The 21,538-nt window shown below is 31.6% G+C and overlaps 1 protein-coding gene across 11 annotated transcripts in view; it reads left to right on the top strand.

Moving 5' to 3' along the window:
- Positions 1-21,538, top strand: part of LOC143058804 (dipeptidyl peptidase 4-like) — a 219,021-nt gene that overhangs the window by 136,505 nt on the left and 60,978 nt on the right. For 2 of the 11 annotated variants that reach the window (XM_076232266.1, XM_076232268.1), the window contains exon 1: positions 18,577-18,627. The exons of the other annotated variants lie outside the window; for them this stretch is intronic. In XM_076232266.1, coding sequence (XP_076088381.1) covers positions 18,589-18,627 — 39 coding nt within the window. In that variant the 5' untranslated portion in view covers positions 18,577-18,588. Of the gene's footprint in view, positions 1-18,576; positions 18,628-21,538 lie in introns of those variants that run through there. 11 annotated transcript variants of the gene reach the window in all.

Consider the following 21,538-nt stretch of genomic DNA (forward strand, 5'->3'; position numbering starts at 1 on the left):
CCTTAGTCAAACCCGTATTTATATAACCCTGACTTGACCCTTAGCTTAAGATGAGTCACACATGCCTTTAATGTGTTTAGTTATCGAAAAAGAATATCAACATTGGAAAAACCAAGGAGCCACAAAACAAATCGTTGACTAAAAATCGTCCCGCAAATAATATTCATATTCAGGTAAAACGAAGTTTTAATCAATGCCAACAATAATTTTAACTTTTCATATTGAAAAATGAGATTCTAAAAATAATTTCTATACAAATATTTGCATTTGTTCAATCTGAAACCACCCCAAGGGTGACTGGGGCATAGAAATATGGGTACTTGGTCTTCTCCCCACCGGCAGTAAAACGCTTGCTGAAGTGGGGCGTCCGTTTGGCTGTGCGGGATGTATCAAGTTCGCAGTCACGTCCGGTCAGAAGGGGGACGTTAAATCCGATGACTCGTGTAAAGAGAGTGCCACGCTCTTTGCACGTTAAGAACCCTTGCAAGAACTCTTTGAGGGTCCGTAGGTGGCCTGTGGCAAGGCAAAATTTCTGTCCCTATCCAATATACCCTCATTTTCCAGTGGCAGTCCAGATTTCCCCGACCATCATCCTATATGGCCTCTATTACAACAACCTACCTATTGTATTTATTGTGAACTTGTTCTCGTCCTGAATATGCATGAAATATTTGCCACTGGACGTTAAGCAACCAACAATCAATCAATCAATCTGAAACATCATTTTTTTGTTTATTACCAGCGTTTCTGTCTGAAACCAAACTAATCTGTCATAAAACTCTACTCAATACTCAATACTTGAAACACAAAATCAAATATTTGATTGATTGCATTGTGAGTTTTAGTATTTTTTTATCACGATACTCATACTAAAACTCACAATTCAATCAATCAAATATTTGATTTTGTGTTTCAAGTATTAAGTATTGAGTACAGTTTTATGACAGATATCGTGATAAAAAAATTAATGTCTCCAAAAATTAACTCCTTGAAGTAAAAGCCCCAAAAAGTGTTGTTACCTGAAATAAAATAAAAATGAACTTATACATGTAGTTGACACATGACAAACAGGTGTGTACGATTGGCGTGTCCAGACATAGGTGTGTACTATTGGCGTGTCTAGACATGAAACAAAGTATTTAATCATAAGATTGTATTTACCAATACTTATTTTTTATATTGCTTAGTGTTGTGTCGTTGTTCTCCTCTTATATTTAATGCGTTTCCCTCAGTTTTAGTTTGTAACCCGGATTTGTTTTTTTTCTATCGATTTATGAGATTCGAACAGCGGTATACTACTGTTGCCTTTGTTTGCTTGTATCGGTGAGTGTTAGTATAATTCACATTTGATGAAAATCAAAATGTTATTCCATAGAATGTAATAATTACAAGGATTAAGAACTCACATTTCATGACAGTCAAAATGGTATTCTATAGAACAAAATAATTAGTAGGATTAAAGTAGTAATTGTAATAGACAAAGGGTATTAAAACACGAAATAAAGAGATGTCCACCTGCGAACAGTTATTTGAAACTGAGTTATTACAGATTCTACATCGCCAATTATTCATTAACATTTGATTTCATATGAAAAGACATAGGAAATGTTTAAAATTATTATTTTGTTATGTTTAATCCGGTCGGTATTCATAAGTTTAACCGTATAGTTGTTGCAACATTATTGAGGCTTCACCTTTTAAGTAAAATAGAAAATGTCCGACTTTGCAATCAAACAGAGAAAACCAATTGTTTTTATTTGAATTCTTATGGTAAACTTTGGCAAAGTGTAGAATCTGTTCATGACTGTACTTATATAAAAATGTAATTGGTTTCTATTTAGCATAACAAAAGTTGTGGTATAAAAGCATTTACTTAAACTACACATTACAATGTAGGAATTATTGTTTTAATACCTTCTCATCATCAAATTAAACAAAAAGCCGTTTAAGTCGATAAAAATGACAAATGGGCCAGTCATGACATTAATCTTTGTCATAGCTATGGTTTGACACTTGGTTCATCGTCGGATTAGAATCTGAATCAATGGATATATTACAAAAGGCAATCTTAAACATTATATTTATATTAGAAAGTTTCAGATAATAATATCAAGGTATCATTTCTCTCCTGGTACCGATCAAATAAAAATTATAAATGATTTAGGAAGTGCAATTGTGATTATAACGAGAATGATGAATGTTAAACAGGCGACTCTTTTAATGCTGCTATCTTGACCTTATCTTTCAAACTATATTGATAAAAACGTTGCCGTGCAAAATGAAGTAACGGGAACTACGAAGTGTTTGTAACAAAGAATTTGTTCTTCAATAAGTTCTTCCATTGTTCCACGTTTGCTTATTTAAGATTATTAGGTAATTCAGTGACTGCTGTTGGAAGCTGTCCGCCCTATTTGTATTTTGTTAACTTCTGTGTAGAGGCGTTACCTTTCTCGTTTGATTTGGTTCAAATTTTATCATGTAGGATTCTGTTATAGCTAACAATTGTCTTACTTTTAAAAAAATCTTTATTTAAGTACAATTCGGTCAGAAACAAAATAAGAAAAAAGAGAACGCGATGCTTTATTTATTACAATAAGCGATAAAAATAATTGATCAATTTGCTACGAGTAGACATCCCATTGATATGCTATAATAACCATTTTATTGTCTCCATTAATTTGTTAAGTGCCTTTTACTCATTTTATGTATTTGGTCATGCATTTTAAATAACTAGGTTTAATACGATGTAATTTGATACAAAAAAGTGATGATATACATAGCTGTCATTAATATATATATATATATATGTTAACACAGATATTTAGCTCATCTGGCCTGAAAACTCTACGCAGCAGTAATGTACAGCAAAATTAGATCTACAAATAAGTCAACATGGCCAAGATAATCAGTTGAGCCCTTAAGAAGTGTTTGCCCTTTAAAGTCAAAGTAAGTTGGTAATGGGTTAAAATGTTTATCAGGTCAAGATCTATTTACCCTGAAAGTTCCTGACACATCAGAAAAACAGTAATTGGGTTGCTTTTCCAAAATTGATAATTGTAAGGACATCTTGTAGTTTTCGGTTATTTATCTTGAATATTATTTAAGATAGAGATAAACTGTAAATAGAAAAAACGTTCAGCAAAGTAAGATCTACAAATAAGTCAACATGACAAAAATGTTCAATTGACCACTTGAAAAGTTATTGCCCTTTATAGTCAATTGTAAACATTTGTTTGTAAATAAAATTAAAATAGCAACAATTTTTATGCCACACCTACGATAGTAGAGGGGCATTATGTTTTCTGGTCTGTGCCTCCGTTCGTCCGTCCGTCCTTCCGTCCGTCCGATTAAAGTTTTTGGTCGAGGTAGTTTTTGATGAAGCTGAAGTCCAATCAACTTGAAACTTAATACACATGTTCCCCATAATAAGATCTTTCTAATTTTAATGCCAAATTATAGTTTTGACCCCCATTTCATGGTCCACTGAACATAGAAAATGATAGTGCAAAGTTCAGGTTAAAGTTTTTGGTCAAGGTAGTTTTTTATGAAGTTAAAGTTACATCAACTTGAAACTTAGTACACATGTTCCCTATGATATGATCTTTCTAATTTTAATTCCAAATTAAAGTTTTGACCCCAATTTCACGGTCCACTGAACATAGAAAATGATAGTGGGAGTGGGGCATCCGTGTACTATGGACACATTCTTGTTATTAGGGTATCTTGATTATAAAATGTATCTGATGACAATGCCCCATCCAAACAAAATGACCGTCAAGGCAAAAAAAAAGAACATAGGAATTTACTATAGAAGTCTATAGAAACTTGGTATACAACAATTCCAAATGGTCACAATACAACTTGAACACTTATTCAAACAATGATAAGGGGTCCTAAGTAATTTTTGTAAGACTGAACTGAGATGACCTGATTTTCATTTAAATACTGGTCAAATTAACCCAAACTTGGTCTCAATCATTATTGGGGTATCTAATACTATTTACTATGATTTTAACTTTATTTATCATGATTTCCAAAACCACAGTATATACAGGTGAGCGACACAAGCATTTGAGAGCCTCTGGTCTTAATGGTGTACAATATACTGCAATATGTTAACGCAGAGATAGAATGTAAAATGAAATATTGTCTTATGTAGTTCTACTAAGTATTTTTTGTATGTCTTATGAATTTATTCGTTATCTATGTTGGTTTATTCTTCTTGAGATATCAACTAACGACAATAAGCCACTTAAATTATCCACCATTTTTAGCAGAAGGACGTGTTACAAATTCATTTATGTCACATATTACATGTTTGTTTTTATTGATAGTTCTTTTTCTCGGCTCATTTCTCGAACCACCTATCACATTAGCAGATCAAGATAAAGAGTTTTAAAAAGGGGAGGGGGAACTACAGGGTAAAATGGTTAAAAACCGTTTGTTTTGGATGAGAAATCAACAAAATTATATTTGAAATTATTTTTTTTTCTATTCAAAACCTCATAGAACCATCTTTTCAAATCTCTATGAATAATTTTTCGTAGTGTACATTTCTGAACGTCCCATTTTATCAGCAGAGTAATAATTTTTAGTATAAAATAAAATAAAAAAAATAAATCCTGGAACTAAATGCTTGAAAAAATACGAACTTCGATATTAAATTGTCCAATTACTTTAAAAGGCTGATATCAATTTACATTGTTCTGATAAATGAACGTTTTATTTGTTTTTTCATAATTGTTGATGTCATCTTGATAAAAGTTCGATGATTTTGTCAACAGAAACTTAACAATAACTCGATGAGAAGCTGGAACATTATTAACCCATTAAGTTTTTAATTGCTCTTTTTGTTACATCGGATATAACAGGTGCCCGTTAGATATCTTGAACTAATTGCTACTGAGTACGGACTTAATGATTTCTGCTCTATGCATATATAGATTAATGCGTTGCTTTCAGGTTTCTATAATATTTCATCTTCTTAAATCATCTGATCCGATAATCCAAGGACACATTGTTCCCTTGAAATAGTTCTTACAGTCATTACATATGAATAAAATTACATCATTTACGTTCTAAATACTCAATGTAATTCTGGTGCGCATTTGAATTTAAATGGGTTGCATTTTAACGGTTTCCGACATGACTAAAGGATTTAACAAATGCATTATCTAGATCTGTGAATGAGATGGAAAAAAATCTTCAAATACTTCGTTAAATGTTGGGAAACTACATTCCAATATTAAGTGTTGAATTGTTTCGATAAAATTCTGTGACTAATAAATGCAGTACCCTCTTATCATCACTGATTTTACAGAACTAAGTTGTTTTTTTCCGTTCTCTTCACATTTTCTGTTTGTATGAATACAAATTACGTTAGAACGAAACAAAATGGCGCCACTTTGCTCGTGCAAGAAGTTGAACAATCAATGTTTACAAGTGCTCCTCTTTGAATTAAAAGCCTAATCATTTTACGATTTAAACTTAATGTGCACTTTTCATCGAAAATCACTAGGTCTTGAGTATGTACGAGTGTTTCAATCCTGACCTGGAAGACTGTGACATATGTACAAATACTCTATGTGTGTATCTGTTATTTTTTTGTTCATAGATTTGCTCATGTTTTCTCGATGGAATTGTTTGGCCTTTTATAGTCGACTATGCGGTATGGAATTTCTCATTGTTTAAGGCCTTATGTGGACTTATAGTTGTTATAATATATGTCATTGTGTCTCTAATGGAGAGTTGTCTCCTTGGCAATTACACCACATCTTCTCACTTCTATATCTTTCAAATTATTTTTGTTTTTTCTTCATTTTCGTTTTCATTGATTGACGAAATTATGTAACAAACATGTAGTAGAAATAAGCAGTGCATCAATTTCAAAGCAGTCTAATTAATTGGAGTGCTTTGAAACTGATGTGCTTTTTAACCACAAATACATCAAAGCCACCAATTCTTTGTTCTTCATACAATTTTCCTGATTTTATAAAATGAAATGAATGTTTCTGCCTGTTACTCCAATCTGACGCCTCCTGAGATACATCAATGACATTTTACATTCATATCTGTTATCACAGAGTCATGAAATGATATGAATAAAGGACTTAAAGCTTTAGGCTTCCTCGTTAAACTTATATGTAAAAATAAACAAATAATTTGAAGTATATTTGTATATTGTGTAGAGTAGAAAAAGATCGTTTTTGTTGACTGATAATTCCCTGTGTGAATGATGTGTATGTCCAATTTTAATAATTTGTGCATCTGACATGTAGAAAGGTATAAATACAAAATGTAAACTGCATTGTTTCTCGTTTGGGATGTTCTACAATTTTATGCAAACGAAATTTGTCTATGGAATATTTCTTAACCAGTAATATACGCCTCCGGAGCACCTGAGATCACCCCTAGTTTTTTGGTGGGGTTCGTGTTATTTATTCTTTAGTTTTCTATGTTGTGTCGTGTGTGCTGTTGTTTGTTTGCCATTGTTTTAGCCATGGCGTTGTCAGTTTGTTTTATATTTATGAGTTTGACTATCCCTTTGGTATCTTTCGTCCCTCTTTTAGTTCCTAGGAAAAATACCCTAAAATTATAATATTATAACAAAGACGGTTAATACAAACATGATAAAATGATAAACCATGAAGAACCAATACGATCTTTATTTTTAAAACTGTAAAGGATGTTGACTTTGGTCCATTGACGTTGGTTACCTCCACATCTCCTGTTGTATTGTCTTAAGTATAGTGTATAATGATGATTTAATATTTCATTATCGATTTTCTTTCTAACTGCATCTAAAAATAAGTACTTAACTTATTTACAACACGATCATCAAACTAAAATACATTATAATATGTTTTAATGTGTATTATGTAAATTGGTTGTATTTTAATAATAGTCACACTTTTATGTCAATTAACATCAGTTTTTTTAGCCTGACATCCTGGCCCAACTTCCTGTTCGCGTCAGTACTGTGGAGCAGTGAGACAGGGTTCCAGACTAAGGATTCTGTAACGTGAATTAAGTACATGTACACCTCCATCACTGCCTCATTTTTCTTTATCTTCATAAACAGCAAAAACAAATGTAATAAAACCTGAAAATTTAAAAAGAACTAAAAAATGGTAAATCAGTATTCTCCTACATTTTTTTAGTTTTCAGATAGGGTGTTAGTATTAAGCTTTGGCTTAACGTCCCTCTTGCCTTGTTGTACACTTAGTAACCCGTTCAAAAACATGATTGGAATTACAAATCACATGCTTTACTAATATAAAATATATCAGATCACTATCAGTTATAAGTACAAATCACATGCTTCACTAATATAAAATATATCAGATCACTATCAGTTATAAGTACAATCACATGCTTCACTAATATAAAATATATCAAATCAATATCAGTTATAAGTACGAAACATGTAGGCAATTTCTATAGGCAAAAGAAACAAGTGTAAACATAAAAAAAAGAAGATCCAGTATGATTGCAAATGAGACATCTGTCCACAAGAGCCCAAAATGACACGAAAATTAACAACTATAGGTCATCGTATGGTCTTCAACAATGATCAAAGCCTATATCGCATAGTCATCTATAAAAGGCCCCGAATGAAAAGTAAAACAATGCAAACGAGAAAACTAACGGCTTATTTATGTACAAAAAAAATAACGAGAAAACAAAAAGGTAACACATAAACAAACACCAACTTTTTGTGCCCCTGTTTCGTATTGTGTAACCACATCCTAACAATATATCATAATCTACACACTAAGGATAAAACGATGTCCTTTCAAATATTATTGAAATATTCAAAAACAAAAGTGAGAGAAAAACCACGACGAACGTTATTATATTCCCACCAACAATACTACGATTCTACCAGTAAGTTTTTCTGCTGTTTACAAAGTCAGAAAACTGCAATGTATTTTCCTGTAAATAATGCTAGATTTTAGCCCCAAAATAAATCGTTCTGTGGTTCCTTCACAGTTTCGATGTATCCTGCCGGGGCATTCACACAGATTAAATGCATAATACGTATTGAACATGATTCTTTAGAGCATCAATTAAGGTGATACCCAACACCTTCACTAAAATTAATTTGGCTTGTTTAATAAAATTTTGAAAAAGTATTTACATTGACCCTTTGACAAAAATATAAAAATTTCAAAATATTTGACCCAAACAATTTATCAGAAAAAATACACTTGTAATATAGCAGTTTGACAAAGTTTAACACTAATTTTGATCATTGAGAAGCTTAATATTATCTTAACAACACAACGTAATTAAAACGTTTAGCTGATTTTACAGAGTTATCTCCCTGTAGTGTTAGGTACAACTTAATGTGCCTTAAAATTAACAAATAGTTGTAAGCTTGCAAGAAAACTTGAACTACTGATAAAACGATCGTGATTTTTGTAACAATTAGAAGTGTGAAGGAAGCTTGAAAAATACCTACGTCAGATAATGCATGACAATTAATGTTTAACTTCTTACACTGTTACTTTGAAAAATCGAGTGGGTTATGCTAACATATCTAATCATCTATGAAACGTTCGATGGTATTAATGATCTTTCCAAATATCTTTCAAAAACACATCCACCTCTAAAGTATGTTAATGTAATAAATGTAGATAACGGTTTTTGCTGATTTATAAATAAAAGGTTTTTATTTTACAAGATGAAGAATCCCAATGAGGTAAGGTGAAATTCTGTAAAGCTTGGAAGTTTAATTTATTTGATTGATAACTTTACATGAACAAGAATTTTGCAAAATACCTGGGTTAAGAACTATTTGAATTTCATATCAATAATAGATTTGATAATTAGGAAGAATCCTTCGTAAGGAAATAAAAAATACATCTGATTTTTAAGCAACATATGTCAATTGAATGACAAGTATACCAAGACTACAATAGGGAATATCTCATTGTCAATATGTGCCGCCATTTCTAAAACCTGTTTTGTTTTTAGAAAAGTCCAATTTGAATGTTCATTTGTTGAGATGCCGGCATATGAACTGTTGATTTGTTCGGATAAGATGCATATAAATTGTAAACCCGGTTAAGATTATATAATCTTTATAACCGTAATGCTGTAGATAGAAAGTACATTCGATTAGATACAAAATACACTGCACGTCCGCGAGAATCTATATATAAATAGAATATATGTTAAGCTTACATCGTAACAAATGTAGTTAATATGCGTTTTAAGAGATGCACTTCAACATTGTTTGAGATATCTTGTACTGAAATACAATATTACAGCAGTCTAACTAAGTGAATAGAAGGATTACGTTTCTATATAAAGAAGCAGGAATGGATAATATGGGATTTTCTAAAAATATATTGTCATGATTAATCTTCGTGTAAAATGGTTTTTATTAACATGTAAGTCAGTACGGATTATGGAATCTTCCTTCATTTAGCATCATATATTGGAATATAACTTCTAGGATTTTTTTTCATTGTGGATTGAAATTTTACGGAAAAAGAAAAGAAAAATTAATGAGTAATCTTATTAATGAACAAGAAGCCGTGACAACGTTTTATTCTGTGATATCTTTAATCTTGAAAATAATTGAAGTTTTTATAGGAATATAAAGAATAACAAACAGATTAATTAAAAAAAATCAATGTTCATGTATACTAAATGGTAAACCAATTGCAGACAGTTGTGTTTTGTTCCCAATCACAATTCCAAATTCAAATGTATTACAGAAAGGGTATTCTCTGTTTGCATCTAGTAAGTTAAACATGTTCAAAACTTAAAGAAAAATAGAATACAAATTTTTTTTTGGGGATCTTAAACTTACAAATGTTGTAAGACAAGTCATTGCTGATGTAGAGTTACATGGAAGAGTATTTGTATTAAAGGTACAATATGCAAAAACACTATTAGAATGACTTTTCCCTATAAAATTATACGCCGTCTTAAAATTCTCTTTGTAAAGATTACCTGTATTTGGGACTTACATGAAGCTTTGAATATTTAATCAAACATTCCTCCAAATTTCTTTCTTAAGTCTGAATTGGTTGAGACTTCTCTGTTAAACGAACAAATCTATAAGAGATCAAACATATTTCCTCTTTTGTTTTATTTTGTTTTTATTTATTTGGAGAAAACAATACTGAGGTTATTAACACTAATATATACGCGTACTGTATGTTTGAGTCGTTTCATTGTTTGAATGCACAGAGTTAGTACAGAATGTAAAAATTCCTATCACAAAAAATCGAACCTTTATTCCTAAATCTATCTCAATTAATATTGAAATCATCATGACTTACGAGTGTTCAATTTTTGTTGCTTTTTCAATTTTCGTGAACAGAGCAGCTGATTCTTAATCACTAATCATTAATCATCATTCATTAATCATAATTCATTAATCATTTATCATTATTCATTAATCATTATTCATTAATCATTAATCATTATTCATTAATCGTTCGATTTCATTGACTAAATGCACTTGGAAAATTTGCCATCTTATTTCTGAATTGTTATGTTTAAATAGAAACATTTGTCACATTGTACTGAATATTGAAACTATAAATTTTACTTAATAATTCTTTTTTACAAATGTATGAATAACTGTCAAATAATACACTTTCATCTTAATTCTACTAGAAGACCAAGTTTTAGCCTTTAATCAAACTCATCTTTTATAGCTGCTTTTGGACTTTCGGTATATAAATCTATTGACAAAGAAGGACAACCCTATTTGTTTTTTGTTGCAAAGTCGTTTCATAGAGTATCAATATCACGCGAATAACATCATTTAAGATTTAGATTTTCTTGACATTTTTCTTTTTTGGAGTAGTAAGAAAAACACTGTTTTGCTATTGTTTTATTATTATTCTATTTGTTATCTGCCGTTATTAGAATTATGCGTTACAATGGCGTTGATCCGTCACTGACATTACCATACACTCAGTAGCAATAATTATTGTATCTTCATTTGTATGGTGTGAATTATTGACATTTCTCCTTTTTTCACGTAAAATTACAGCCTCCGATAAAGATGAACCTCTTACGATTCCATCAGTAAGTTTTTCTGCTGTTTACAAAGTCAGAAAACTGCAATGTATTTTTCTGTAAAATAATGCTGGATTTCAGCCCCAAAATAAATCGTTCTGCGGTTCCTTCACAGTTTCGATGTATGATGCCGGGGCATTCACGCAGATTAATACATAATAAGTATTGAACATGATTCTTTAAAGCATCAATTAATGTGCCTTAAAATTAACAATTATTTGCAAGCTTGCAAGAAAACTTGAACTACTGACAAAACGATCGTGATTTTTGTAACAATTAGAAGTGTGAAGGAAGCTTGAAAAATACCACGTCAGACAATGCATGACAATTAATGTTTAACTTCTTACACTGTTACTTTGAAAAATCGAGTGGGTTATGCTAACATACCTAATCATCTATGAAACGTTCGATGGTATTAATGATCTTTCCAAATATCTTTCAAAAACACATCCACCTCTAAAGTATGTTAATGTGATAAATGTAGATAACGGTTTTTGATGATTTATAAATAAAAAGTTTTTATTTTACAAGATGAAGAATGCCAAAGAGGTAAGGTGAAATTCTTTAAAGTTTGGAAGTTTAATTTATTTAATTGAAAACTTTACATGAATGATAATTTTGCAAAATATCTGAGTTAAGAACTATTTGAATTTCATATCAATAATAGATTTGATAATTAGGAAGACTAATTTGTAAGGAAATAAAAAATACATCTGATTTTTAAGCAAAATATGTCATTTGAAAGACAAGTATACCAAGACTACAATAGGGAATATCTCACTGTCAAAATGTGCCGCCATTTCTAAAACCTGTTTTGTTTTTAGAAAAGTCCAATTTTAATGTTCATTTGTTGAGATGCCGGCATATGAACTGTAGATTTGTTTGGATAACAGTCGCGGATCCAGAACTTTTCCTAAGGAGGGCCCGCTGACTGATCTAAGGGGGGCGCTCCAGTCATGCTTCAATGATTACCGATATAATCAACCAAGTTTTTCCCACTAAAGGGGGGCGGGCCCCCCGGGCCCCCTGGATCCGCCTATGGATAAGATGTATATAAATTTTAAACCCGGTTAAGATTATATAAACTTTATAACCGTAATGCTGTAGATAAAAAGTACATTCGATTAGATACAAAATACACTGCACGTCCGCGAGAATCTATATATAAATAGAATATATGTTAAGCTTACATTGTAACAAATGTAGTTAATATGCATTTTAAGAGATGCACTTCAACATTGTGTAATTTATCTTGTACTGAAATACCAATGTAAGTAAGTGAATGGAAGGATTAAGTTTCTATCTAAAGAAGCAGAAATGGATTACATGGGATTTTCTAAATATATCTTGTCATGTCTATCCTCGTGTAAAATGGTTTTTATTAACATGTAAGTCGGTACGAAATATGGAATCTTCCTTCATTTAGCATCATATATTGGAACATAACTTATTGGATTTTTTTCCTTGTGGATTGAAATTTTACGGAAAAAGAAAAGAAAAAGTAATGAGTAATCTTATTAATGTACAAGAAGCTGTGACAACGTTTTATTCTGTGATTCAATCTTGGAATAATTCAAGTTTTTATAGGAATATATAGAATAACAAATAGATTAATTAAAAAAAATTAATGTTTATGTATACTAGATGGTAAACCAATTGCAGACAGTTGTGATTTGTTCTCAATCACAATTCCAAACTCAAATGTTTTACAGCAATGGTATTCTCTGTTTGCAGTAGGTATTGATGTTCAAAACTTAGAGAAAAATAGAAATACAAAGAATTTTTAAGGGATCTTAAACTTACAAATGATGTAGGACAAGTCATTTGCTGATGTAGAGTTACATGGAAGAGTATTTGTATTAAAGGTACAATATGCGAAACCACTATTAGAATGTCTTTTCCCTATAAAATTAAAAGCTGTCTTAAAATTCTCTTTGTAAAGATTATCTGTATTGGGACTTACATGAAGCTTTGAATATTTAATCCAACATGCCTCCAAATTTCTTTCTTAAGTCTGAATTGGTTGAGACTTCTCTGTTGAACGAACAACTCTAATTAGAGATCAAACATGTTTCCTCTTTTGTTTCTTTTTTCTTTTTAATTATTTGGAGAAAACAATATTGAGGTTATTAACACTAATACATACGCGTACGTTTGAGTCGTTTCATTGTTTGATTGCACAGGTCTCAATATAGAATGTAAAAATTGCTATCACAAACAATCGAACCTTTATTTCTAAATCTATCTCAATTAATAATGAAATGATCATGACTTACGAGTATTCAATTTTTGTTGTTTCTTCCAATTTTCGTGAACAGAGCAGCTGATTCTTAATCATTAATCATTAATCATTATTCATTAATCATTAATCATTATTCATTAATCACTAATCACTAATCATTAATCATTAATCATTTTTCATTATTCATTAATCGTTCGATTTCATTGACTAAATGCACTTTGAAAATTTGCCATCTTATTTCTAAATTGTTATGTGTAAATAGAAACATTTGTCATATTGTACTGAATACTGAAACTGTGAATTTTACTTATTAATTCTTTTTTACAAATGTATAAATAACTGTCAAATGAAACTCATCTTTCTGTAGCTGTTTTTGTATAAATGAATGAACCTTCGGTATATAAATCTACTGACAAAGAAGGACAACCCTATTTGTTTTTGTTGCAAAGTCGTTTCATGGAGTATCAATACCACGCGAATAACATCATCTAAGATTTAGATTTTCTTAACATTTTTCTTTTTTTTTTTTTTTTGGAGTAGTAAGAAAAACACTGTTCGGGTATTGTTTTAGTATTATTCTATTTGTTATCTGCCGTTATTATGCGTTACAATGGCGTTTATCCGTCACCGACATTACCATACACTCAGTAGCAATAATAATTGTATCTTTATTTGTATGGTGTGGAATGGTGAATGGTTCCACGTAAAATTGCAGCCTCCGATGAAAAAGAGGTTCTTTGCTATTATTCATAAATGTCACATTTGCATAAAAATTTTCTAAAAAAAAAATGATGGCCTGGTCAAGTACCCACACCCTCGAGCTCGTGAGGCAAACATGCTACCAAGAGACAACACAGTCATGCGGTAAATAAAGGTATACGTGGTGGTGTATATGTAATTAATTTATGATAGAATATTATTATCATTAATTGTTTTCCTCTAATGCTAATCATGATTATCTAAAAATCAACAAACACTTTATCACAGAATATTCTCGTTGTCAAGGAGTTTTATTTACTTGATAAAGTCTGAAGGTTTAATGGTTTGTCTCTTAGACAATACCTTGTAGGTGTAGGGTAAATATCGCTGTGCATGTCGATAGTTTTACCTTAATCGTTCTTAAAAATTTAATCGAATTCCAGATCCTAAATCTGCATGTGATCAATATGGGTTTTAAAAAAATATATGCATCATATACGTTTGTTTCTGCAAACATGCAAAGGATAAACTATTGAACCTGTTTGTAAAGTCTCTGTGACATACATTGTAACTTGTATTAAGGAAGCTGGATTTTCAAAAGAATTAAAATTATCAAGGTAAAAATACCGAATATTTACAGTGTTTAACTACATCATAAAGGGGTGTGTGTCTGATTCTTCTTTGTGGCATTATGTCAATAAACTCATCATAGATACCAGGACTAAATTTAGTATATACGCCAGACGCGCGTTTCGTCTACAAGAGACTCATCAGTGACGCTCAAATCCAAAAAAGTTAAAAAGGCCAAATAAAGTACGAAGTTGAAGAGCATTGAGGACCACAATTCCTTAAAGTTTTGCCAAATACAGCTAATGTTATCTATGCCTGAGGTAGAAAAGCCTTAGTTTTTCAAAAAATTCAAAAATTTGTAAACAGTAAATTTATAAATATAACCATATCAAGGACAATTCATTTCAGCACAAAAATTGCTGACTACTGGGCTTGTGATACCCTCGGGGAAATAAATCTCCACCAGCAGTGGCATCGACCCAGCCACTGGTTGTAAATACATTTTGTAAACTCATCATAGATACCAGGACTTAATTTAGTATATACGCCAGATGCGCGTTTGTTACTGTTTGTTACAGACTGAATAACTGTCATGCGGAAATGTGATATTTATACATAAATGAGTTTCAGAAATACATGTTTTTAAATGAACTTTTTCAAATACTAATAACTTTGGAGGAAACGTCGGTTACAATTTTTTTATACGAGTCTTTTTGTGGGAAATAAAACTTACAATGAAAGAAATTCACTCGTTATTTTTGTAACTATAAAACGGCGATTTTATTATTTTTTTTTTTTTGGAAATGGAATATATAGCTTCATAGTGCAAATGAGATCCACCAACTGCAATTAGAAATTTGGCACAGTCGCAATGAGCCTGTTCAATTCAATTTTTTTTTTTTTTTTTTTTTGTGTTTTCTGGAAAGCCACTGTTAGTTGTTGAATATTTGACTTGACAAAAATGATTTAAAAACGGGTATTTTTTAATCGGCCAAGAATGATTTTTTATGATTTAACTGTTCCATCGTCATGGAATTGTTGCCTTCTACTTTGTTTGCGATGGCCGAGCTAGTCCGGCGATACGTTTTAGTTAATCCGTCTTCTCTACTTCTTAGTTTCGACATTTGTCTTTTTCCTGTAAAGGCCGATAATATTCCTGGTGATTGCGCTGTTTAGTAGTCATGACATTTGTTTTCCTAATCTAACTTAATCCTTTAGAATGGGAAAAATAGTTATTAAACGAAGGAATTGAAGAAATATCAATATCCCGGATTTCTATATTTACCAGAAACGGAATATGCATTGTATTTGCTTAATTTGTATTGTGTTTTTGGCTGTTTATATCATTGTATTTGCTTAATTTGTATTGTGTTTTGGCTGTTTATATCAGTTTCTTTAAGTACTGCAAATTCATAATAATTCAAAAACTGTCAACTTGATTTCTTAATATTTTACTATATCAGTGTTAGAATTAAAATTTGCCGCCTATAGAATATTCTGATTTGTGCCATAGTTATTATCGTAGAATTCTTATGATAGAAATGTCCATATATTTTGCGTTTACATCAAGAAAGGGAGGGCATACTACAATTGCATTGTTTACAAAGGTTGTAGGCGGCTCAAATGTGAATATACATGTATGAAATAAGTGGCTCAAATGTGAATATACATGTATGAAATAAGCGGCTCCAATGTGAATATACATGTACATGTATGAAATAAGCGGCGATAAAGATAATATCAGAAGAGTGGATGAAAGTTGAAACTGAAATTCATTTTGTATTTTTAATGGCGTCGATTAATGATTGTAATTCTTCTGGTTTAATTGGTTAAGGACTTATATCGAATAGTGTTGATGCGACCATGCAGTACATGTCAGAAGATACAAATCTTGGAATAAAGAACAAAATATATGTGTCATCAGCATAGACATAATGTGGTAATTGCTGACTCGAGTTTGTTGACTGGTATACGAAAAAACAATGACAACAACGAAAACGAAAACGAATTCGAGGCTCATCTTTTTAATACCGTAGTGACATCATTTTCGTGTTGAACTGTTTGCATTAACAGACTTCCTACAAAATTGAAATAATCGGACAAAAGTTAATATTAAGAAGTTAATTTCCATTAAATGTCACTTCTTGCGTGAATAGAAATGGTGTAATTTGAAATTTGAAATCAAGCATGAAACACTACATATTCCTTTTTGTGGTTCAATTAAGTTTAATGGAAAATATGCGTAATCTTCAATTCGACTAACGAGGAAACAAGTTTGTGTGCTTACTTCACTTTAGACCGTAAACGGAAGACCTTGTCACGACTTTGAATATTACATAGACTAAAATAATAATCATGTAGGATATATTTCTATCAATTCGACAAATGAGGGAACAAGTATGTGTGCTAATTTCATTTTAGACCTTAAACGGAAGACCTTGTCACGCCTTTGAATATTACATAGACTAAAAAAATATACATGTATGATATATTTCTATCAATTCGACAAATGAGGGAATAAGTATGTGTGCTAATTTCATTTTAGACCTTAAACGGAAGACCTTGTCACACCTTTGAATATATAACATAGATAAAGAAAATTACATGTATGATATTTCTATGTATTGACTAAAGATTTATAGATATTGCAACTAATATTCATATCATTATGCACCAATAAATGTAATCTTGTGCAGTTATAATACCTTTCCATGTATAAAAAGCTTAATTAAAAAGAAATAATAGTTATGATATGACATATATAATCTTGAACTAAATTTAGGCAAAGATGTGTGCGGTAGACAAATTGTTAAATAGTTTGCAATAGGACCACTATACTTCAATTGAGTAATACCATGTACCGGTGTGCGAAAGGACTATAATAATTTGATTTACGTGATTGAGCACTTTGATATTGTACTGCTGCATGTGCAAAAGGGCCGGACCACGATTTACGTAGCTGAGCACTTTATTACTGCGCCGTGGTGCAAAAGGACCGGATTATAATTAATGTTCCTTGGGTCTTTATTGTTGTACAGATGTAGAAGGACCAGACTACGATTAATGTATCTGGGTTCTATATTATGGTGCCGTCGTGCAAAAGGACGGACTTCAATTAGCGTAAGATTGAACTTTGTACACTAGAATTGGGTCGTTTATTGTATGGTTCATTAAAACTTGAAGTCGGTATACTAGAATTAATTAAACATTTTTGCATGTTAATATGCTAGATCTTTTAAAAAATGACATGCGTGTAATATGGAAATTTAGTGCTTCAGTAGTTATTTCAAGATTTGTGAACGCCATTGTTTTATCATTTAGAAATGACTGATTGACGTTCGTAAAAATCTTAAACTTGTGAAATCTGATTGATTTCTATCATGAATAACGAGATTTTTCTCTACGTAAAACCCGATTTTACACTCCAGGGATTGATTAAATATATGTAATGGTCAAATAATTAAAGGAAATGTAATTAATTTTAACAAATCAGATTTGATTCTCGTCTTTGTTTCGATGTATCGGTGTTAAACTAGTGTAGCATCTGATAGCATTAAACACCTGCTATTAAGCCACCTAAGTCATTGATCAAAATCGGCGTTACAAAAGACTCGATTACTTTACGATAAGTAAACATGTGCATGTTATGTTATGTTTTATGGATTTATTGATTTTGAATAAAAAGTTGCAGAACAAATGAAAAATAAAGGACATAAACAAACAAATATTCAATACAGGCATGAGTATCGTCTGCTGAGGATGGAGGAAAACGGGAAGGGATTAGATGGCGATAACGAGGTAAGATTTGGGAAAGGGGGAGGTAGAATTGGAAAAATATTGAGTGAAAGTTGTTTAAGTGAAGGGAGATATTGTTTGAAATATTTAAAGTAACAGAAGAGTGCAAAATTGTCGGTCTAGTAAAGGGTATAGTATGAAGTGGTTTATTCGAAGGAGGAGTTCAAAAATTAATTTAAAGGGGATATTATTATTATGTAAGTATAACAACTTGACATGAATGTCGTCTGCTGAGGATGGAAGAAAACGGGAAGGGATTAGATGGCGATAACGAGGTAAGATTTGGACAAGGGGAGGTGGAATAGGGAAAATATTGAATAAAAGTTGTTTAAATGAAGGCGGAGTGCAAGGGTATAGTTTGAAGTATATAAAACAAATATAGAGTGCAAAACTGTAAGTGTAGTTAAAGTTAAAAGAGTATGAAGTTGTATTAACGAAAGAGGAGCGTAACATTATCAAGTTTGAGGGTAGAGTATGGAGTCGGTTAAGCAATGTAGGAGAACACTTTGTCAAATGTGAGGAAAGAGTATAAGGTGGTTTAGGCGGAGGAAGAGAGCAGAATTTGCAACTTTAAGGGGAGAGTGTAATGTGATTCTGTCGAAGGATGAGTACAAAATTGTCAATTTTAAAGAGAGATTAACATATGAGGTGTTTTAAGCGAAAGCAGAACAAATGAAAAATAAAGGACATACACAAACAAATATTCAATACAGGCATGAGTATCGTCTGCTGAGAATGGAGGAAAACTGTGAGAGATTAGATGGCGATAACGAGATAAGATTTAGGAAAGGGTGAGGTGGAATCGGGAAAATATTGAGTAAAAGTTGTTTAAATAAAGGAGTATAAAGTGGTTTAAGTGAAGGAAGCGTGCAAAATTGTCAGTCTAGTTAAAGTTTAAGAGTATAAAGTTGTATTAACGAAGGAGGAGTGTAAAATTGTCACGTTTAAATGGAGTGTATATATGAGGTGTTTTAAGCGAACGAGGATTCACTGTGCCCAATTGACAAGTGTAAGGGTACAGTATGAAGTGGTTTATTCGTAGGAGGAGTTCAAAACTCAATTTAAAGGAAATATTATGATTGTGTATGTACAACATCAAATGAATATCGTCTACTGAGGATGGAGGAAAACGGGAAGGGATTAGTTGGCGACAATGAGGTAAGATTTGGGAAAGGTGGAGGTGGAATTGGGAAAATATTGTATGAAAATTGTTTAAGTAAAGGAGGAGTGCAAATGTAAAAAGTTTTGGAGGAGTATGACGTGGTAAAAGCGAAGGAAGAGTTTAGATTTGTCATGTTAAAGTTCAGAGGAGAATATAAAAAAATTTAAGCGAAGGATTAGTACAAAAGTATCAGTGTGTTAAAGTGGAGAGTATGAAGTGTTTTAGGCGAAACATAGATGTAATACCCATAGTGGATTAATACGGAGACATAATTATGGTCGAACGAGGAGTGCAAATTTGTGAAATTTGATGAGAGATTATGAAGTCACACGGTGGTTTAAGTAGAGAGAGAGAGCAAAATTTTTAGTTAAGTTAAAGTGGAGAGTATGCAGAGTTTTAAGCGAAGGATGAGTTCAAAATTGTTAACAATTTCCACTTCATTTGAACTTTGTTGGATAGTTTTCTCATTGGCAATCATACCACATCTCCTTGTGTGCATGTAAGGGGGATAGTACGAATTATATCTCGATAACAAGATAAATGAATTTCGACTGACATTGGAGAGGGGCCTGAAGGGTTATTTTCGTCCTTCGGGATCGGCGCATTTTCGCTATCGTGATCTTTTTCTACAGATTTTTTTTATATTTTCGTGATCCGTGATCAATAACAGAAGAAAATTGTTTTGAAGATATTTAGAATGTATTGTAAATAACTATTTTGAAACAAAACTATGTGTGGTAAAACGGGATATGTTTTAACAAAGATTGAAATCGGCTATTGAATAAGTCATAGAGCTTATGCAACTGCTTGTTGGTTTTTTTTTATATAGAATACATGCTATTGCAATAGATCTTGTTCAGTTTCTTTCTTTTAACCAATGTAGTACGTTTAATATTGAATTGATAGATCAGTCTGGGAGGGTTCCGGGTGTTGGGATACCCCGGAACCCTACTCAGACATCTTTTTTTGGACGATCAATTCTTTTGAATATAGACATATGGTTGAACAGACCCCTTTTAATCCTCGATTGGGACACCCCAGCCCTTAATCCTGTATTGGATTGGGCACCTCAACCCCCTTTGAAAATATGCTTGATCTAACCCTGTAGATTTATTAATCATTACTTTAAAACAGACAATTTGCTACGGAAAATATTCAATTATTTCGATATACACCATATATATAATAGAAAATAATGATTTAACTGCATGTAGGAATATTGTATATAAAACAAACTCTTTCAGATGGAGGATCTTAAACAAAATCGATTTTCATTGAGTTTTTAAATGAACAAAAAAAAATAGATCTTTCAAAAACATGGTTAAACCGTTATAATATAGATAATATGATAGAGGCAGAACTGTCAGACAATATTTAAAACAATTTGTAGCCAGCCCTCAAATGTCAATTTTTACCTTAAAGTTTTTGTATTTTTTTGCCTATTATCTGTACATGTATCTAAAAAATATTATTGCAATTGATATTTAACAACTTAAAATCTTTCTGAAAAAAAATGTGTGCATCTCTCGACAGAATATATATTGTCCGCTTTCGACAATTGTGCCACTTTAAACCTCCTTAATCCGCCCTTGATATGTATGTTTAAATCTACATTACGGGACCACTCTGGTGTCATACATTGTAGTTTTACACCGTTATTGAAAGCGTTAATAAATGGTCCCTGTGGCTCGATGAGGCATACTACATATAGTATATGAATTTTACCCCTCGATATAGTGTAGAATACCTAGATTGATTGATTGTTAGTTGCTTAACGTCCAGTGGCAAATGTTTCATGCATGTTAAATTACCTAGAACATAATGTTATTGCAATTTCTCAATAAACGGTCAAATATATAATTGTCTATGAATAATTCATGCATGCATACATTGTATCAGATTGTTCATTTATTGTTTTCCAATACACACCGTCCTTTACATGTACAAAATGTAAAAATAGTTTATATTACATATATGTATAATAACATAAGAGTAAACAAACGGAAAGTTACAAAAATGATCAT

The sequence above is a fragment of the Mytilus galloprovincialis genome, chromosome 14 (genome assembly GCF_965363235.1).
Source record: "Mytilus galloprovincialis chromosome 14, xbMytGall1.hap1.1, whole genome shotgun sequence".
Classification (NCBI taxonomy): domain Eukaryota; kingdom Metazoa; phylum Mollusca; class Bivalvia; order Mytilida; family Mytilidae; genus Mytilus; species Mytilus galloprovincialis.